Genomic DNA, 22,785 nt, shown 5'->3' on the forward strand with positions numbered 1-22,785 from the left:
TACTGGGGCTGTGGGGACGAATGAAAATGGTACTGTTCTAGAAAATAAATTACATAGTAATAAATATTACTTGGAAATCTTTAAGTGGTGATGCAGAATATGTTGATTTCACCACAAGTCAGTTTTGCCAAATGACTGCAAAACAATCCTGCAATATATATTGTGTTACTGCTTTTTACTGTTATAAGTAGACGTCCTATCCATGAAAGCATTCTTTGTGCCAGTACTCTGCACAGGCGCCGGCTACATAGGGGCCTGAGGGGGCCCAAGCCCCATCAAAAATTCGTTTGGGAGGCGGAGCCCCCAATAATTTAAGAAAATTATTAGTTATATTAAGCTTTGTAAAATCACAAAATTATGCTAGATTTTTTTATTTTCCTTGTTTGACGATAGTTACCTTTTAAAATACATTCAGTAATGAGTTAAAACAAATAATTGCTACAGAAGTAAGCAGGTTAACTGAAAACTAGTTGTGTGAATCATGATAGTTTTACGGTGTTGTGGGAAAACTTAGAATTTTTCCTGGTGTCCAAACCTTCGGGCAAAGTCTGTCGCTAGTGGGCAAGTGCTGTGGTAGATGTGACTTCAAAAGGACTGGAGCAGTAGCGCCTGGAACCCTACGCCTCACATCACCTTGATGCTTCAAGACATTACGATGCCACTGATATATAAAGCCCACCCTGCTGTTGAAATCATTCAGTGTGTATAGTTTCGTTCAGCCCTTGCTGCAGACGTGTTTAGAGTTCTGACTTTAGTGTCTAATGGACTATTTTATGTGACTATATTTTATTCGTTTGCTTTAGCCTTTTAGTGTATTGTGAATTAAATTTGCAATGGATAAATTTGTTGCCAAATAGGCGTGTTTGGAAGTTGATGATACTGCAAGTCAACATCCAACAATTATTGTGTCGTCAATTGCTTCATTGTATTCAGCCAAGAACTGTTCACAGACAAAACCTGGACAACCTGGTAAGGGGAGATCATTTCAGAAATCTTGGTTGATAAATATACATGGCTAGAATATGAAGCATCTACCTAAAAAGTGTACTCATAAAGAAGGTGTTCTGAAACTAAATTGTCACTAACTGAAGTGTGGCCTCCAAACTGAATGAACAGTTAGATAGTGATATGAAGAAAGGCCTTTTAACTCTTGAGACAATTTTTACTACTGAGCAATTTCTATGGCAACAATGACTAGTAATTAGAGGGCACAAAGATTTAACTCAATTTTTTTCTCAATTGTTGAAACTCCTAAAGAATGAACTACCTGAATTTAAAGATTTATTAGGGTATTTGGGGTATAAGTGGACGCCCCATAATATTAAAAACGAGATCATTGAACTACTAGGAAAGTCTGTGTTGAGGAAGTATTGGTTTCAAACAATAAGACTGAACATTTTTCTATTGTGGTTGATGAAACAAGTGATTCTTCAATTACGAACAAATGTCATTTTAAAATTCATACTGGTGATGATTCCGTAATCATCAACGAAGACTTTATTGGCTTATACGAGACTCCAGTACTGAATCAAAAACTATATTTAGTATTTTAAAAGACGTTCTTGCTTGTCTTCATTCGTCAATGGATAACTTAAGAGGTCAGTGCTATGACAGTATCTTGAATGTGAGAGGTAAGTTTAAAGGACTAAAAGAGTTAGTTTTGGATATACAGCCAAAAGCACACTATGTGCACTGCACAGCTCACAATTTAGTCTTGGCAGTTGTATACAGTCTCTGCCATCTCACATCTATGAGACATATTATCGCTTCAGCAAAGGACTTAATAAACACTGTAAGGGAATCCAACAGAAGGATGGGACTTTTCAGTAGGATACGCTGTGAGAACACCAACGACCAAGTTGGTCTACAACTCATTTGCCCGACTCAATCGACTATGCAAGCTTCTAGCATCTTGAGAACATTGAAATACTTTGAAGAACTTCTAGTTTTTTGAAACGTTTTCTGCGGTGGACAAAACAGAGGTGGGTTGCAAATGTGCAGGCTACCTCAAATCAATGTTACAATTCAAGACTTATTTCTTTTTACATCTTTATTGCCATGCAATGATCCCAATGGAGGATGTCAATGACAACATTCAATGTCCCCATCTAATTGTTGCTGATCTGGAAAAAATATATGAAGGCTTGATTTGTATATTGAATGGAAGGCGTGATAGTGTTGAATACATTTGGCAATTGTGTTTAAAAGAAAAACCTCCACAATTTGATCCTTCACTTCCTTGAAATCGAAGTATACCAAAAAAGTATGAAAACAATGAAGCCATCTCACCACACACTTTCAAAACCACAAAGAAATACTAGAAAGCTATTTACATTGTAGTTTGTGAAATAGTGTAATCTTGCATTACTGAGCGGTTTCCTTCACTGGACTCACATAGGTCATTGCAGTTGAACAAGACTGCTTGCTTTTAGTAAACAGAGGTGAAACAAATTTGGAAAAATCAACTGAGTTTTTTCAAAAATGACCTAGACATTGAGAGACTGGGCTTACACTTGAATACATTAGTCGACATCGCTAATAAATAACAAGTGGTCTTAAAAAACATGCATGATGTAAGAGAGTACATTAAACAAGAGCTTGCATTTTGAGAAATGTTATGTGAAGTAGTAAAGTACATTAAGCTTCTTGGAGGAATTCCAGTGAGGACAGCAACAGTAGAACAGTCATTTAGCGCCCTTAGACATCTGAAGTCATATCTTCAATCAATTATGGGACAGAAGCGATTGAACAACTTGCCTGCTGTTCATGCCCACTGAGATGTTTTGAATGGATTGGATATCTGACCAGTCATCAACGACATCATATTCAGTAATTTAGTCGGACGATAGACTTTGCACCTTTCTAAAGACACTCTAGCCCTAATAATGGCATTTGGAGCAATATTCAAAATCTTTGTAAAATAGAGAATTAAATACATACATAATGTTAAATTTTCAATTTCGAACTATTAATACTAGTTTGGTACTGTATTACTATACTACTATGGTATTGTAGTAGTTATTTTCAAATACCTAAATATTTTTAGCATTAAGACCCAATTAAAACCCGCTATTTCCATTTTTTGACTGAAAGTATTAGGCATACTGTATTAACTTTACTAAATGTTTTAAAGCATTAACTTTGAGATATTGTTTTTATTTAATGAACCCTGGGCCTTATTGAAAGTAAGCTTAAATTAGCTATTTCACTTAGTAATCAAAGTGCTGTTACTTCCTTTTAATGATAGTTTAGGATTTATTTAAATATAATTTCAATCCTTTTGGAGCAATATATTCTCTGCTCTGTAATTGTCTATAAGCATGATTATTACTGTAAATTAAATTTGCTTTATACGAAAATACTGTGCTTGTTTATGTTTCGTTTCTTTTTTCAAAGCCAAAAAATGTGTCGAGTATCCTGGAGTGTTGGGTTATCGAGATTCCAGTTTTCAGGGTGGTAATGATGATCATATGAGTCTAAAATGCTTAAAAAAACTTTAAAACTCACTATTTTTCATCTAAATTTTAGAAAATTTCCTGGGGCAAGACCTGAGTATGGGCCCCAACATATATTTTTTATAAGTCGGTGCCCTTGGTACTCTGTAAACATTTGGGCCACTTTGGTAATATTGTGATACGTTGGAGGCATTCACATCAGGTACGCCGATCATCCCATGGTAGAACTGACTGTAGTTTCATCTAATTCCTCAAAAAACTTTGTTTGGCTCTACAAGCCTTTTTCTATCACCACTCGGCAAAGATATCGCAGGATTTACGTCAAGTTTCCTTGGCGATAGTTTAAGTTAAATTAAATCGAATTGGATTTATTTTTCTGTAGACAACTGTTTTGTTGTATAAGGCATCGTTATTTGTTACATAATGATAAGTTGGTTACAAAAATAATGCAAAAGGTAGATACATAGTTGTAAAGATGATTATACAAATGATTATAAAAAGGGTTAACAATAATAGATACTATTACATAAATATTTCACATCTTGTAGTCATCCAGAATTAGTTACACTGGTAGCACAGACAAAATGGCTCTGAGCACTATGGGACTTAACATGTGTGGTCATCAGTCCCCTAGAACTTAGAACTACTTAAACCTAACTAACCTAAGGACATCACTCACATCCACGCCCGAGGCAGGATTCGAACCTGCGACCGTAGCAGTCGCGCGGCTCCGGACTGAGCTCCTGAACCGCTAGACCACCGCGGCCTGCAAGCACAGACAAATTTAGTTGTATGTCATAAGTTTCAATTTTGTTAGTTAACAATCACGTTCGTTTTTTGTCATATAAAAGAGCATCATATTTTTCATTGTATAAAAGAGCACAAAATTTTGTTATTATGAATGAATTTACTTGTACTATAGAATGCTTTCTCTTTCAGCCATTTCACCACCACCAGTTTAAATTTATTTTCATGCAACTCCCTTGTGCCATGTGATACGAGCCAATACGTCTTTTGCAAAATTAGTGAAGGACAATGCGTTGAAAGAAAGGGCGAAATGCAACAAGTTAAGCCCACAGAAAGATTAGCTCGTTGAAATACTGTGCAAATACTGTTACATTACACTAAATATGAAGTAGTTCGAACAAACTGAGGAAATTATTAGCGTAGTGTCACTGTATCATTGTTGTTCAACAAATTTATTAATAGTTATTTTCCTGTTTTACAATTCGCAAATGGTATTTAACATTACTAACACAGCCCACGGTCACAGCTACACATTGTATTACCTTTCGCGCCAGAACTATACCACAGGCTGTGACTATACTTTGGAGAGTTGGGATAGTCTATCTCTGGTGGCGCCTGTTTCGTTTTGTTATTGTTTTGACTTTTTGGCGGTAAAGTTTGGTTGACTAGTATCGAATTTGATGGTGTGATTGTTGTGTAATCACAATGTACAAATCCAGAAAACGAAGGACCGTGTCGTCAGATTCTTCGAGTTCTCCTCTACCCAAACAAGCCTCAGTTGTTGTGGAGAAGTCAAAACAAATTAAGTCATATTTTGATGATACAGTGTCATCGTGTGGTTTCGTATTTGGCGTGGGAAACAAACCAAACGGCTTAGGTACGTAATGTGGACATCGTGGACGATCACAGAAGCAATATTTATTGTTTTAAACAGTTGTTAACAGCTGCAACGAAATTACCTTGATACCATGTTAACAGTTACTGATAAGCTAAGCCGTCCCATACCTGCTTTTTAAACAAACTTTCAGAAAAAAAATGGTACACTTAATGCCCTGAGAACAGTTTAGACTGAATGACCCGACGCCTAACATCATTTTGTTGCATATTTTATCACGCTCAAAGTATGCGATGTTTGTAATAGCCCTGGTTCAAGAATGACATTTAATTAATTGAATTGTTCTTGTATAGCCTCCAAGCTGATACTTTTTTGTGACAATTTGTAATTGTCTGTTTCAGCATGTGATCAAGCTGTCTTTGCGTACAAACTGAAGAACAAACTTCAACAACACCATTCATTCCCAAGCAACATTGACGAATTCGTGGAAAATTTGGAAACCTTCATTAACAATGAGGCAGACTTGAAGAAAGCTCTAACAGATACTGAGGTTAGAATTTTATTTAATTTTAGCAGTTCCTCTGTGAAATTAGGCAGAGGACGCCAGAGCATCATTCGTCTGAAAGATAAGAATGCAGCTTTTACACTTCAGTAATTGAACTGTCTTTCACTTACGTAGTGCACCATATGTTTTGTTTCGTATTGTTTGATAATCAGTTATAATTAGATAATTTTGCTTTCAGTTCTGCATTTACCTAAAGATTCCAACTTCAATAAAAACCCTTATCGTTTTATGGTCACTGTTAATGTCTTAACAAACGAAAACTGAAAGGAAGAGTCTCTTCCTTAAATATCTCGTTAAATTTTTTTTATTCTGTTCACAACTTTTTAACCTGCTGGCTCTCTAGTTCTCAACCAGAAAAAGTTGCAAGTAGCTAGGCCTAGTTAATTACACTTCTTGAAGCCCGTAGTAGGCTAATCCGTACATTCTTCCAAGAAACAATACTCCTCCATCCAGCACAGAGAAGCCTTTGCATACTCTGCATAATCTTTTTTTACATTGGCCTTTGGACTCCAGTTAATATGTTGGATGAAATCATCAATCATTATGTTGATTTTGCTTCTGTGGTGATCCACAGTTTCTAAGTGTTTAATAAATGAATAAATTGTCCATTTTAGGCTATATTTACTTGTGCTATCAGGTAATTTCAGCTGTGACTCATTATTGAGCATATTTGCCAAGTTATTGTTACATATCGATATGTCGTAACACATGACAGAGTAAATGTGCTTTATAATGGCTCATGGTTAAAATTAGCTAATAGCATGATTTTAATAATGGACAATAGATCCTACAACAGACAACCTATTCTTTTATTAATCATTATGTACATTTTCCCATTTCCTGCCATAAGTTAATGAGAAAAGAGGGTTTATTACAAAATGAGTTCTACAGTTAATATGTTTATTAGAAAATAGGACTGTTCTTTAGTATGAACGTATTTTGAAATAATGCAGTAACCATTGGTGTTTCCATACAGAGATCTGAAGTAGTAACAGAACAGTGATATAAAGTAATTTGGCCCAGATAGGCAACTGATTCAAAGTGTTTTCAAACAAAATATCTAGAGTGGACACTAATCGTTTCTTACCAGGAGTTTTTGGTGATTTGCTTGAATTATTCCTGGAAAACTGCTTGTCTCCCAATACTACATATGCTTAATCCTGTATATGTAGCTGGTTTTAGGTGAGACTTTGAGCTGGGATAAAGGAGCTCATTCCACTTCTTTTGCATGTGGCAGCATTGTGTCACGTGCAACGTGATGTTTTGAGCATCACTATGTACAACTGATTTCATAGTGTCAGTATGAGTTATCTTTTTATTATTGTGTCCTAACACATGATAAAGGGAAGACAGGGTTACAGGTCAGTCTGCAATTTCCAAGTGGTCAAGAGCAAATGTAGAAAGGCAAAACTTCCAATGAAGGTGGATTGGTTGATTGCAGTAGTGCCAAGCACTGTCACAAGGTACCTGTTATGAGAGGTGCAGATTTTAAGACTCGATAGGATGGTCGCAGCAGGAGACTGAAGCATACTCAAGGGTCTGATTAACAATGTTTATTTGCAGTCAAACCAACGACTATATTGACAGCTAATTCTAAACATTAGAAAAAGCGAAGGGTGCAACTAGTTGCGCACCAGAAGTCAGTACCTGTGCTCTTGGATGGGGCATTGACAGTAGCAGTGAACACTAGCGGCATTTTAAGTAGAAATTTTGAGAGCAGCACCCCAATTGCTTACCGAGGCTGGCACTGAATCACACAGAGTTGGCATCCCAACAATCTGACTGAGAACTCTGTCTGAATATTTAAAAAAAAGTGTTGTAATGCCACACTATATCTCCCTTCCTGAAGTTGACTCACCAATCCACCAGCACTTTGCAGGCTTCAGTAAATCTGATGAGTTGCTCTGCACATCCAGGGTGCCTCTGCCCAACCACATACAGATTTCTCCCTTTCTCATACTTGAGGGGTAGGGATGTATTTGGACTTAACATTAACAGACTCAGAATTTGGTAGCAGCAGTATTCAGCTGAAAGCTAAACATCGCTCCATTTATCGTATGGCCAGTAACAAGTGTTTTACTTCACTTGACTCCAGCTAGAGGCCTTTTGTGAATGGGGACCACTGTTATAGCACTCTAACCAGTGTAAACCTACTGACATTGCTGTATCTGCTAAGATGTGACCATCTTCGACTATGATAACTTACAACAGTATGTAGACTGTGGATGGAGTTACCAGGTAATTATCTAAAGTGAAACTTCTGCCCTGCGACAGCTACCCAGAATGTGAGCAATTCACAGAGCTCTAGTGGTACTTTTGAGATCCAGTAACCTAAGCACTACAATTTTTACCTATTCTCGGCACTGTGTCTTTGATTTCCTATCTTGTAGTGCCCTTGTTGGTTTCCAACAGCATTAAGCTTAACAATTTACATGTCACGACATCGTCAGTGTATAATATCAATATTATTATCAGTTTTGACAGAACTATGCTGTCACCATCAGAAATTGTAACATTATTAGATGTAAATACTCTTTAAAACTCTGAAAGTCACACAGTGATGTTACGTTAAATTGTTATAAAAAGTGACAAGGAACACGAGAATGTTACAAATAATATACCACTCAATTGAAACGTACAACATGTGCTGATGTTCCAGCATACATTAATCACTTGACACAACATTGGCGACTAGCTGGTATCCACTGGTTGGCAAAATGCTCTCCATATATAGACAAAATGATTCGATAATGCCCTCTCAGATCATGTTAGTGTTATTGAAACTAATCATTGAAGAAAGTAAACCCATACTGCAGCTTCCTCTCAGCCACATCTTCCTTAGAAGCTGTAGAGCACCACATACACAAAATAAATCAATATTTATCTTCATGTATTTTTAGCGAGGCTGCTTAAACGTTGATGTTCATTGCTGTAAACTTGCCACCACCACCACCACCACCACCACCGCTACAACCACACTGTCCATCTGTAGTAGGAATTAAGCAAGGAGGAAATTTAATAAACTATTATAAATCACCGTACATAGAGTGAAGCTTTATGTGAATGTGATGATAAGTCAAGTAACATTGTGATGATCACTGCACCATATGTAAGTGTTCTACTTTGTCAGTTTCCAGATAGACATTATAGTACATTAATACCTGTTCCATAGATCATGAGTACAACATTTTGTAATGATGTGGAATGTGTCAATTTAACATAAGTTTTCTTTATACAATATACATCTGGGAGAAATCATAACATATAACCTCAATGGAAAGCCAACATGGCATAACAGAATAAACAAATTGAGTAGAGCACAATATATCACCAAGAACACCTACAGCAAAAAGAGCCTGTCAATAGCAACAAAATTAAAACACTGCAAAACAGTGACTCAACCAGAAATAACATACACAAGTGAAACCATCTTCAAAACAACTGACATTGCACAAATAGACAAAATACTCAAAACAGAGAGAAGAATCATCAGAACTGCATCAACAAATTGTACCAGAAATATGGACACTGGGGAGTAGCTACAAATAAAACCGTCAACAAGGAAATAGAACCGATAATGAGTACAATCAGGAAGAAACGCATTTCATTTTTTGGAAATCTAATCAGAACACCAGAGAACAGGATCATCAGGAGAATAATAGAACAATTGTGGAATAGTAAGTGCAACATTAATTGGATTACAGAAATCAATGAAGATATGGATGAGCTACAGAATACATTGGAAGACATAAGAAACAAGTTTGCGATAACCCTAAAGGCATAAGTAGCTGAACTTAACAATTTCAGCAGATCATCAGTGTGTTTCTTAATAATAATAGTAATAATAATATTTATTCAACATCAAATAATCAAATGCAATCCCTAGAAATAATACAGTTTCAGGACATCATACAGATTATTCTTCTGAATACATCAGTTTATAAATTACAAACTAAAGATTTGTTTGTATTAATAAATTTTACATTTTTATGAATTTTACGTCTGGTAGTATACAGTCACGATATTACAAATATTTTTTTTATCAACATTATATTAGTTGTAGGTTACTTAAAACTATGAGCTTGACATACTTATGAAACACTTTTCATACAGATATAATACTCATCTAGGGAATAAAAAGGGTTTTCAATTAGTATTCTATTTAGCTGATCTTTTAATTTGTTAGTAGGAAGGGCTGTGAGGCTTTTTGGTAGAGCATTAGCTAGCTTCAGCCCAGCATGATGTGCATTTTTTTCGTATGAAGCTGTTCTGTGGCTATTTACATGGTATCTGAACTTTTGCCTTGTATCATATTGGTGCAGGTCACAGTTGAAATTTGGATTTATTGTTTTCACAAGCAATATAACTTTCAATATGTACACACCTAATTTTGGGAACAGATTCCGACATGATTCTCAAGGTTTGGCACCACAAATGATCCTGATAACTTTTTTCTGTAGTATTAATAATGTACTTAGGTTGGCTTGAGTTGTTGCACCCCACAGCATAGTTTAAGTTTGATGAGAATAGGGCATGATAAGCAGTTTTTAATACGCCCATGTCCTTACAATATTTGCTAATTATATTTATAGCAAACACATTCTTCGACAGCTTACATGCTAAGGAATCAATATGCATGTCCCATTTGAGGCTGTCCTGGATTGTAATTCCCAATAACTTTGTCCATTTTTCCTTTTTTACAATGGCATTTCCTATGGATAATTTCATGTCAAATTCTATTTGTTTCCTTGTCTTAAATTCCATCATTGCAGTCTTTGAAGCATTTACATTTAGATGGCTTTCATTAAAATACTTGACTGTTGCACTGTACCTCCAGACTCTCATAGTCTTTGTGTTTACACACTATTGATGTGTCATTTGCATACAATATTTTTCTACAGTTAGGAGAACAATACTGTCGATCATTAACATATATCAAGAAAAGAAGGGGGTCCCAAGACAGAACCTTGAGGCACTCCATATTTGATGTCTGTAATTTTAGATTTTAAGACCCACTGTTTGTTTTAAGCAAGACAAATTGTTTTCTATTGCTCATATACGATTTTATTTGCTCATAGCCAGTTCCTATGATACCCAGGTTCCACAGCTTGTCAAGTAATATGGTGATGTTGACACAGTCAAAAGTTTTTTGTAGATCAAGGAACACTCCAGTTACATACTCCTTGTTCTCTATGGCCGTCATTATTATTTTGTCTATTAATTGTGCTGCAGCTACTGATGTTGACTTGTTTTTTATAAAGCCATTCTGATTTTCAAATATTAAATTGTGTTGACTCAGGAATGTCATTAGTCTAGTATAAATAACTTTCTCAACTACCTTCGAAAATGCAGGTAAGATTGAGATGGGGCGGTAGTTTTCAATTTTAGATTTATCACCTTTCTTGTGAATCGGGGTTACTTGTGCTGTCTTTAGACTATCTGGGAAACAACCTGATGCAATTACATCATTTACTGCTGTGGCCATGGCATCAGATATGTTGTCTATGCATCTTTTCAGTGTACAGATAGACAATCCATCATAGCCTGCTGATTTTGTATTTTTTAATGACATTACTACGTTATTGACTTCCTTGTTATTGGTTGGGGCCAAGTATATGCTTTGTTTGATTGGAATGCCCCTATATCTTTGCTGAAGATTCTTAAAATCGTCATTGACACATTTTCTAACAGATGAAAAGCACTCATTAAAAACATTTGCAATCTGACATTGACATTTCATGATATGCCCTTTATGGTTTATAGTAAAATCACTTGTTGATTTGTCCTTACAATCCCTAAAGCTATTTATTACTTTCCAAACAGCTAAACCTGTGTTAGTAGAGTTTCTTAACATTGTGGCTACATGTTTACTTTTAGTTTCTAGCAGAAGATCTTTATAGTAATCCTGAGAGTTCTTAAATTCTGCCTTCGGTCTATTATTATTGTTATTACTTATCATTGCGTATTGGAAAAGTCTAAGTTTCTCTCTAGCTGTTTTAACTTCATGATTTATCCAGTTATTTTTTTTTTTGTCTATCTTTTTGCAGTCATTTACTGTAAAGGTCATTTCTGGACATGAGACATTGAAGCAATAATAAAAATCTGATGAAAATTCACTGAAATTAATGCTGTTTTTTTTTTCACCCCATTGTAAGCTTTTTAGCAAACTATTGAAATCTTTAACATTGTCATCATTGGCCTTTCTTTTTCTCACATATTGTTTCTCTTTCCTATCGACATTAAGATTTTCAGCTTCTATCAATACCTGTACTGCGTGGTGGTCAGAAATGGCAAGCTTCAGAACTGATGCACTGTATGTGAAGTGGAACATGTTAGTTATAATGTTGTCAGTGCATGATTTTACACTATTGACCTCTCTAGTGGACTCATTTATCAGAAATGTTAAGTTAAATTCAGCTAGTATTAGCATTAGTTTTTTAGATACAGAGTCATTGAACAGCAAGTCAATGTTTATATCTCCAGTTAGTATTATATTAACCCAGCCATTTTTATTGCAGTGTTTACTGTCAATGTCAACAAGCAGGTCATTAAGAACATCAAAGAAACTATCTAGGCTACCAGATGGAGGTCTGTATAGGCCTATAATAATTAAGTTCTCTTTCCCCCACTTATAATTAATTTGCTGCTAGTTCTATAACATCCTCAATGCTGAAAGCACTTACATCTGTTACATTATAATTACTACCACTGGCTGCAAAGATAGGTACCCATTTTTCATTAGTGCACAAACACCGACATTTTGAATATTCTGCCTTAGTGACAAACTTCTATTCAAAGTCTATATTTATCAGTGGTGTTTTGGCATTTACTATACAGAATTGTATGTACTGTGTTTTTTTCAAAGTTTCTTGAGAATCCATTTTCAGAGAACCACATAATAATTTTCCGAAAGACATTATTTGCAATTTCCTCACCTGATTCTTGTTTATTGGATATGATTACTATACCTGTAACATCATCAAAAAGAACTGTTTTTGCATCTTAATGAATGTAGAGTGGCAAGTCATTAATATATATTAAGAGCAGTAAGGGATGCATTACTGAGCCCTGTGGGACACCATTCTTGGTACCTACCCAGTTAGAGGACTCTGTTGATTTTTGCAGACTATCTGTTCTCTTAAATTCAACTTTCTACATTTTCCCAGTTAAATATGAATTGAACCTTTTGTGCACTGTTCCACTCGTACCACAATACTTAAGCTTGTCTAGAACAACTTCATGATTCACAGAGTCAAAAACCTTTGACAGATTACAAAATATCCCAATGGGTGATGTTCAGTTATTCTGGGTATTAACATGTAGTCAGTGAAAGCATATATAGCATTTTATGTTGAAAAACCTTTCTGAAATTCTAATTGACGTTTATTTAGTACTTTCTTTTTGCAAATATGTGATGCTACTCTTGAATACATTACTTTTTCAAGAATTTTGAATAAACACTTTCAGAAGAGAGATAGGGCAGTAGTTGTTAGCATCAGACGTATCCCCTTTTCTATGCAATTGTTTAACAATAGCATATTTCAGTCCATCTGGAAAAATGCCCTGTTTCAGTGAGCTGCTACGTGTATGGCTGAGAATAATACTTATCTGCTAGGAACAAGCTTTTAGCACTCTGTTGTAGATGCCATAAATTCTGTGCAAGCTATTACTTTTTTGTGAATTTGTTATTTTCCTCATTTCAGTTGGAGAGGGGGCTTGAATTTCAATTTTATGAAGTTCCATAGGTATTGCCACTTCTATGTACTGCCTTGCATTTTCTAATGAACAGCTGGATCCTATTTTCTACAACACTTACAAAATGATATTTTCTACCTCTGACTTTTTGTTTACGCACTTTTCATTGAGTTTGATAAAAATATAATCTTCCTGTGCTGTTGGTTGCAGGGCAAATACGCTTTTAACAATATTCCAAATTGTTTTAATTTTATTATCAGAGGTGTTAATTTCAAACATAATGCACGTACTTCTGGAATTTTTAATGACTTTTCTTTGTACAGTGCAGTAGTTTTTAAGATGTTTCACTGTTTCTGGATCATTATTTTTTCTAGCTATGATATACATTTCCCTTTTCCATTTACAAGACATTTTTATCCCTTCAGTACGCCAAGGCTTTTTAGATGGTTTCTTGTAATTATATTTCACTGTTTTCATAGGGAAACTGTTTTCAAATAAACTCACAAAGGTATCATGAAATAGGTTAAATTTTAAATCAGCAGCAGGTTTCGTGCACACCTCATCCCAGTCTAACTGTTGCAAGCTTTCCTTAAAATCTACACTTGTTCTGTCATTAATTGAGTGCACTATTTTGGGGGATTGTTTTGCATTGTCTATGGCTCTATTTCATATACTGTTAACTAGCTGTGCGTCAGACCATCCTTAACAGGAAAAGTTTTTATTTACTTAAATTTATCTTGATCTATAATATACATAATCTATCATTGTGCTGCTTTCCTCTACCATCCGAGTAGGAAAATAATTGACTGGCCTCAGATTGAAAGAGCCGGGTAATACTTCAAGGCCAAGCTTTCTATCGGACTTTTTCAGAAAATCTTCATTGAAATCCTCACAAACAATAATTTCTTCCCCCTGTATGGTGGATAGAACAACAAAGAATCCAAGTTTTTCAAAAATAGATGTGCAGACCTATAATCAGCTACTATTATAAAAGTACTATTATTTGAAACTTCCTGGCAGTGTGCCCGACCGAGAATCGAACTCGGGTCCTTTGCCTTTCACGGGCAAGTGCTCTACCATCTGAGCTACCGAAGCATGACTCACACCCAGTACTCACAGCTTTACTTCTGCCAGTATCTCGTCTCCTACCTTCCAAACTTTACAGAAGCTCTCCTGCGAACCTAGCAGAACTAGCACTCCTAAAAGAAAGGATACTGCGGAGACATGGCTTAGCCACAGCCTGGGGGACGTTTCCAGAATGAGATTTTCACTATTATTTGGCTTAAGCTCTCACGTGCATGCTTCTGTATGTTGCTCCACACAAAATTGTTTAGTTTGTAAATTTTTCACACTGTTATAAATTTTAACATATATGACAACTCCTCCTCTCTCCATACTGCCTGTACTTACATGTGCTGAAATCTTGTATCCACCTACATTTATCTTTTCCAAATCTGTTGACTATATGATGTTCAGAAGGCATAGTACATCTATTCCACACTCAGTTTCTAAATCTTCTAAACAAAAAATAAGCTCATCTACTTTGTTTTTTAATCCCCTGATATTCTGATGCAATATACTAACATTATTTTTCACTGTGCTTTTATTAGAATCTTGTGATGTTCTAATATCGTTTTTCACTGTAATTTTTTAAAAATCTTGTGATATTTTAACATCTCTAGTACCTGTCTGTCTGAGCTTCTCATTAAGCTTAAATTCATTCAATATTGAATTATTGGACACTGATCTTAACCAAAAAAAGAGGTACTTTCGTGAGTTTCAGTGCCTCCCCTTAAAGATTTTACTATCATCCCAGCCAATTTACCCTTCCGTTTCCTATTGAGATGCAGGTCATGTCTTGCGAAGTCCCAGATACCAATACCATCAACAGGAGCCAAACCTATGCCTGACAAAGCAGCTGATCTACCTCCATATTGACCCTCCTGACAGAGCTGTTCATTTGGGAACAATCATACCACATGAAAACAGGGACCAAGCCATTGTTTGCATAGTTTGTTGCAGATGCTGTTTTTACAAGGTCACACTCAATTGTAGCCCTGATACCTATCAGTACCGTTTCCCATCTTCCATGGCTACTACCTACCAACTGAACTTTCCTCCTACTTTCTACTTTTCTCGAAACAGTTGGTTTCCTGGTGAAAGTCTGTTGAGTCCTGACTACACTTACATCTCCTTGAACTTCTGCCTTAGTTAACTGATGTAGCAAGACAAATTTGTTGTTCGTTCCAATGATGAAACTGTCAGATACTGTTCTCTTTCTGTGGACCCCTGTTCCCTGTTCCCACGTCCCACGTGCCTTCACCCTTCTCTCCCCTTAACCTCATCAGTATCTACATAGCGCTAACCAGTTTAGCCTTAAGGGCTGTAATCTTCCCTTTGTGTTCAGCTATTTTCCTATCCCTAAAACATACTCTGCAATACCATGGAAGAGACCCATTTATTTCTCCAATTCCCATGTAACTATATTCCCCCGGTGCAGCCGTCTCACAACAGCTGCATACAACCCAATAACTAACTGTCCTACAGTAATTCAAACACTTCTTGCTCACAGTTGTTTTCAATATTCTAATTAAATTTATCTAGGCATTAGCAGTAATATTCTGTTAACTATACATCACAAGAGTCACTAAAGTCATGTGGAACACATATGTACATGTATACTATTAATATATTAATGTGTTGCACTTGTGTACGCAAAAAATTAGGCATAAGATCGTGTATGCGTGATGTTGAAATTATGCATTTTGCAAAAAAATAGGTATAACTTAAAACATTTAATTTACTGAGTAGATACAGCACCACTAAATATATGTGCACCGAAAACAATCTGAGTTCTTCGCTTAATACTTATATAAATGCCATTACTTTCAAATAACCTGTGTAGTGAAACATTTTAGGCAAAAAACTCTCTTGAACATATCGCATTTATGATTTTATGTAGTCACTGAATGTTGGCGTCTCTGCTGTAGCTCTAACGCTTGTCTCTCTTTATTCTATTGTCTTATGTGGTTGGGGCAACTACATGCATTCACAAAAAATATTCTTAGCCCAAAAACTGATGGCCAGAAGAATCTGTGATGTCAATTCACTATCTTTGTGCAGGTCATTATTCAAGTAACCTAGAATACTAGCTCTTCTGTCCCTGTATGTATACTCCATCATGGTATTTGTGGTTAATGATAACAGACTCATTCAACATCAGCTTCTACATTCTCTGAGTGAACACTTGCAAGAAAATCAATTTGCAGTCGTGTAACATTTTCTCAACTATAGTACAAAACAGTGAGCACTAGTCTGCAAATTTCATTTTCATTGTTTTATCTCCACTTCTGAAAAATATGAGAGAATTCAAAGATTTTCAAATTTAAAATGAAATGCTTCCTTGTGGCACTCTTTTATTGTGCACAAAAGATCTTCACAGTAGTTTGGCACCTTTTGCTGTGTTGTTTGTTTGTATATGCTGCTGCAGATCTTGTGTTTTCTTAATGTTTCAGTTTCTAAATTTAACTGTCATAATTTTATGAATTATATAGTGATTTGTTCCGTGACTGAGTAGATTCGTTACGTACGGTACCACAAAACTGAAGAAAAATTAATAAAATAGACAGTTTCAAAACAACTGATGTGCATTATGCCGTCACATTAATACTATATTCCAAAACATTGGCATTTCTATTTTTATAATCATACATATCCTGGGTGTAAATAATTAACTGAGCAAATGAAAATACAGTAATATTTTTATTATTGTAGTTTTCTCATTACTGATGTCTAAGCATGAGAGATTTATCCTGAAACGTGAAGAATACATCCATTCTGTATTTCAGAATTCTAGAGAAATACTGCCTTTGGTATGTAACTTTCTCTTATGTCACTTATTTGTTACAGTTGTTATACAAAATAAAGTAAAATGAAAAAAATGCTAACTATATTGACGACAAAAGAATAATGCCTATTCACCAGATGCCCAAACAGCTGGAGCTGATTGAATGTCACAGAGATTTAAACAGTTTGTGACGAGCTTTGGAACTTTATGTAGAATATAAAGTTCCATCATCACCACGTGACGATTCTTCTGGAAAACATGGAATTCTCAGATGTTACACTGTACCTTGAAAATCAGGGAACCCTCATAAAAACTCAGGGAATTCTGTGGTTTTAACATGGCATTAAAATTTAATTTTATTGAGTTTTATGAATCACAAATATTAAAATACTTACTATTTTAGAGAGTGTTAATTATATGAACATTATTCCATATTATTGATATTTAAAAACTGCACTCAAATTACTGCTTAGGTGGGTAACAGTAAGTTTCATGAAGCTATAGTTTTAAATATGTGTCATTGAAGCTATACTTTTAAATTTGTGTCAGTTTACCATTTCTCGATGTTCCAATTTTTGTTTCTGGTAACTAGGTGCTGCTGTTTGTTATAAAGACTGAAAATTTTAATTGTGAAATGTTTCTTTCTCTTTTTTTGTTTTATTTTAAGACTACGGAGGACTGTGAAACCACAAGAGGAAATGTTCAGGCTAGTCTGCTACAACTGTTGCTAACAGTTGATTGTGTCCAGGCACGTGTGATGAAACTTCTGTTTGAAAAACTATTAGAATTTTCATTTGCTGCTGAAAGGTAAGTGTAACAATCACCAGTGACATCATTTTGGGAATTTTCAGTAATATCTGTTGTGAATTAATAGTGATAAATTGTTATCTCAAATTTGTAATGTCTTCAGAATTCCATCCATTGGACCAATGACCCACTACATTCAACTTCTTGTAAAATATTCCCAATTTGTGGCACCCAGAATTAGATATCCCCGATGAATCCTAGTCGCGGAAGAAATTTTCATTGCTAGTATGTAAATTATTGGAGTTACAATTTTCTGTGACAGGTAGAGTTGCACCAGAGTACATTAGTGTTGTTCATGTTTAGTGTTGTTACAAGGTCGAAAAGGACATATAAGGGACATGAACAGTGTCTTATGTTGTGTAATCACTGTAAAGGACACAGATGTGCCACATAGTCGCTATCAGCGCCTTACAGAGTGTGAAAGAGGCCTTATTGTGGTTCTCTATTTTGCCGACTGCTTGAATCTGCAGTATCCAGATTTTTGGGACAGTAGGATGTGATGGTGGCATGTTGTTGTACTGCCTGGGAATATGAGGGCAACTATATTCGCCATCAAGGTTCTGGCCGACCATGTCTGTATTGTGCACATTATAACCCCTTCACATCTGCCCTTTCCATCCAAGAACAAATAATGGACACCCTATAACACTCTGTGTCATCTTGCACCAACATTGGTGAGTCTCACGGCAACCTCTGGAGAGGTCCTATTCTTCCAATGTTTTGGAGAGGCGCAGCAGTAGTCTCCTGGTGTCAAGGTGTGGGTTGCCATTGAGTATGACTCCAGGTCACAGATAGTAGTGATTGAGGGACATGTGATGAACACGACGGACATCCTGCAGCCTCAGGTGTTACCCAGTGACTGTACAGGGGTGCAATTTTTGAACAGAACTACACTCATCAACACATGGCATATGTCTCTGGACTGTCTGCATGTTGCTGAAATACTTCAATGGCCAGCGAGATCCCATACCTGTCCTGATAATTATTGGGACGAGCTTGGACGTCAACTGTATCCTACTGGCAGGATCTGTGATTAGTTACAACAGTTGTGGGTCAGCTTGCTTCAGAAGAGGATACTATGGCATTATAGCAACCCAGTTGTGGGCTACCATGCCTCAGGATAGGATACAACAGCTTCATGACACTACTCCCAACTGAATCAGTGCTTGCACTTGGGCCAAAGGAGGTGCAGTATCATAGTGATAAGTAAGGTCATACTGCTGAGTTCTTTGTAAATTTGACCCAGTTTTGTAATCACTGCAAAAAATCAAATATACTATCACCCTGTGAAGTTTCATTTCATTTATTCCTCCTATTCTGGGTGCTTCCCTTTTTTTGTCAGGGAGTGTATTACATTGGAAAGTGAGTTCATTTCTTTGGAGAGAGAGAGTAGGACAGAAGGAGAAGAGAACAATAATGAAAGTCTAGTAACAGTATAGACTAGAAAATTTGTTTCAGAGAGAGCAATTGACAGTTTAGACATGATGTATGTAAGCAGAGACAATCAGGAAGCATAGTTGAGACAAAAACAACCAACAAACAAAGGAAAATAAAGCAAGAAGCAAGGAAGGAAGCAAAGTAACTGCAGAATCCAAAGGAGACAAAAATTTCTAATCAAAAGGAAGTAAAGGATGAGACAGCATAGAAACAATAAACAAAAATGAAGTAAGGCAACAAATCTCCAGCTGCTCTGCGTTGGATGGTGCAATGTTATACTGATAAGTGGACTTACAGTATGGAGGTCTTTGTAAATTTGACTCGAGTTTGTAATCACTGAAATAACACCACATGACCTCACCACCATTTTTCACATTTATATTTATATACTACAAAAATATTCAATTTAAATCTACATCTACATTTATACTCCGCAAGCCACCCAACGGTTTGTGGCAGAGGGCACTTTACGTGCCACTGTCAATACCTCCCTTTTCTGTTCCAGTCGCGTGTGGTTCACGGGAAGAACGACTGACTGAAAGCCTCCGTGTGCGCTCGAATCTCTCTAATTTTACATTCGTGATCTCCTCGGGAGGTAAAGTAGGGGGAAGCAATATATTCGATACCTCATCCAGAAACACACCCTATCGAAACCTGAACAGCAAGCTACACCGCGATGCAGAGTGCCTCTCTTGCAGAGTCTGCCACTTTGCTGAACATCTCCGTAACGCTATCACGCTTACCAAATAACCCTGTGATGAAACGCGCCGCTCTCCTTTGGATCTTCTCTATCTCCTCTGTCAACCCGACCTGGTACGGATCCCACACTGATGAGCAATACTCAAGTATACCTCGAACGAGTGTTTTGTAAGCCACCTCCTTTGTTGATGGACTGCATTTTCTAAGGACTCTCCTAATGAATCTCAACCTGGTACCCGCCTTACCAATAATTATTTTTATGTTATCATTCCGCTTCAAATCATTCCGCACGCATACTCCCAGATATTTTACAGAAGTAACTGCTACCAGCGTTTGTTCCGCTATCATATAATCATATAATAAAGGATCCTTCTTTCTATGTATTCACAATACATTACATTTATCTATGTTAAGGGTCAGTTGCCACTCCCTGCACCAAGTGCCTATCTGCTGAAGATCTTCCTGCATTTCGCTACAATTTTCTAATGCTGCAACTTCTCCGTATACTACAGCATCATCCCCGAAAAGCTGCATGGAACATCCGACACTATCTACTAGGTCATTTATATATATTGTGAAAAGCAATGGTCTCATAACACTCCCCTGTGGCATGCCAGAGGTTACCTTAACGTCTGCAGACGTCTCTCCATTGATAACAACATGCTGTGTTCTGTTTGCTAAAAACTCTTCAATCCAGCCACACAGATGGTCTGATATTCTGTAGGACCTTACTTTGTTAATCAGGCGACAGTGCGGAACTGTATCGAATGCCTTCCGGAAGTCAAGGAAAATATCATCTACCTGGGAGCTTGTATCTATTATTTTCTGGGTCTCATGATCAAATAAAGCGAGTTGGGTCTCACACGATCGCTGTTTCCAGAATCCATGTTGATTCCTACAGAGTAGATTCTGGGTTTCCAAAAATGACATGATACGCGAGCAAAAAACATGTTCTAAAATTCTACAACAGATCGACGTCAGAGATATAGGTCTATAGTTTTGCGCATCTGCTTGATGAACCTTCTTGAAGACTGGGACTACCTGTGCTCTTTTCCAATCATTTGGAACCTTCCGTTCCTCTAGCGACTTGTGGTACACGGCTGTTAGAAGGGGGGAAAGTTCTTTTGCGTACTCTGTGTAGAATCCAATTGGTATCCCGTTAGGTCCAGTGGACTTTCCTCTGTTGAGTGATTTCAGTTGCTTTTCTATTCCTTGGACACTTATTTCGATGTCAGCCATTTTTTCATTTGTGCAAGGACTTAGAGAAGGAACAACAGTGCGGTATTCCTCTGTAAAACAGCGGAAAAAGGTGTTTAGTATTTCAGCTTTACGCGTGTCATCCTCTGTTTCAATGCCAACATCATCCCGGAGTGTCTCGATATGCTGATTTAACGTAAGAACAGAACTTCCTAGAATTTTCTGCCAAGTCGGTACATAGAATTTTACTTTCGAATTTACTGAATGCTTCACGCATAGCCCTCCTTACGCTAACTTTGACATTGTTTAGCTTTTGTTTGTCTGAGAGGTTTTGACTGCGTTTAAACTTGGAGTGGAGCTCTCTTTGCTTTCGCAGCAGTTTCCTAACTTTGTTCTGGAACCACGGTGGTTTTTTCCCGTCCCTCACAGTTTTACTCGGCACGTACCTGTCTAAAACGCATTTTACGATTGCCTTGAACTTTTTCCATAAACACTCAACATTGTCAGTGTCGGAACAGAAATTTTTGTTTTGATCTGTTAGGTAGTCTGAAATCTGCCTTCTATTACTCTTGCTAAACAGATAAACCTTCCTCCCTTTTTTTATATTCCTATAAACTTCCATATTCAGGGATGCTGCAATGGCCTAATGATCACTGATTCCCTGTTCTACACTTACAGTCGTCAAGTTCAGGTCTGTTTGATATTAGAAGGTCCAAGATGTTATCTCCACGAGTCGGTTCTCTGTTTAATTGCTCGAGGTAATTTTCGGACAGTGTACTCAGTATAATGTCACTCGATGCTCTGTCCCTACCACCCGTCCTAAACATATGAGTGTCCTAGTCTATATCTGGTAAATTGAAATCTCCACCTAAGACTATAACATGCTGAGAAAATTTGTGTAAAATGTATTCCAAATTTTCTCTCAGAGTCGGGAGGTCGGTAAAAGGAGCCAACTATTAACCTAGCTCGGTTGTTGAGTGTAACCTCCACCCATAATAATTCACAGGAACTATCCACCTCTACCTCACTATAGGATAAACTACTACTAACAGCAACAAACACTCCACCACCAGTTGCATGCAATCTATCCTTTCTAAACACCGTCTGTACCTTTGTAAAAAATTTGGCAGAATTTATCTCTGGCTTCAGTCAGCTTTCTGTACCTATAACGATTTCAGATTCGGTATTTTCTATCAGCGCTTGAAGTTCCGGTACTTTACCAATGCAGCTTCGACAGTTTACAATTACAATACTGATTGCTGCTTGGTCACCGCATGTCCTGACTTTGCCCCGCACCCTTTGAGGCTCTTGCCCTTTCTGTACTTGCCCGAGGCCATCTAACCTAAAAAACCGCCCAGTCCACACCACACAACCCCTGCTACCCGTGTGGCCGCTTGCTGCGTGTAGTGGACTCCTGACCTATCCAGCGGAACCCGAAACCCCACCACCCTATGGCACAAGTCGAGGAATCTGCAGCCCACACGGTCGCAGAACCGTCTCA

The 22,785-nt window shown here is 36.9% G+C and overlaps 1 protein-coding gene across 2 annotated transcripts in view; it reads left to right on the forward strand.

The window, feature by feature from the left end:
- The first annotated feature begins 4,786 nt into the window (after positions 1-4,786).
- The window catches only part of LOC126284632 (Fanconi anemia group D2 protein), a 199,848-nt gene continuing 181,849 nt past the window's right edge, over positions 4,787-22,785 (forward strand). The window contains exons 1-3 of one of the 2 annotated variants that reach the window (XM_049983707.1): positions 4,787-5,079; positions 5,439-5,587; positions 17,812-17,951. In XM_049983707.1, the coding sequence (XP_049839664.1) occupies positions 4,908-5,079; positions 5,439-5,587; positions 17,812-17,951 (461 nt within the window). In that variant the 5' untranslated portion in view covers positions 4,787-4,907. Of the gene's footprint in view, positions 5,080-5,161; positions 5,324-5,438; positions 5,588-17,811; positions 17,952-22,785 lie in introns of those variants that run through there. The other variant, XM_049983708.1, reaches the window with a different exon arrangement.

The sequence above is a fragment of the Schistocerca gregaria genome, chromosome 8 (assembly GCF_023897955.1).
Source record: "Schistocerca gregaria isolate iqSchGreg1 chromosome 8, iqSchGreg1.2, whole genome shotgun sequence".
NCBI lineage: Eukaryota > Metazoa > Arthropoda > Insecta > Orthoptera > Acrididae > Schistocerca > Schistocerca gregaria.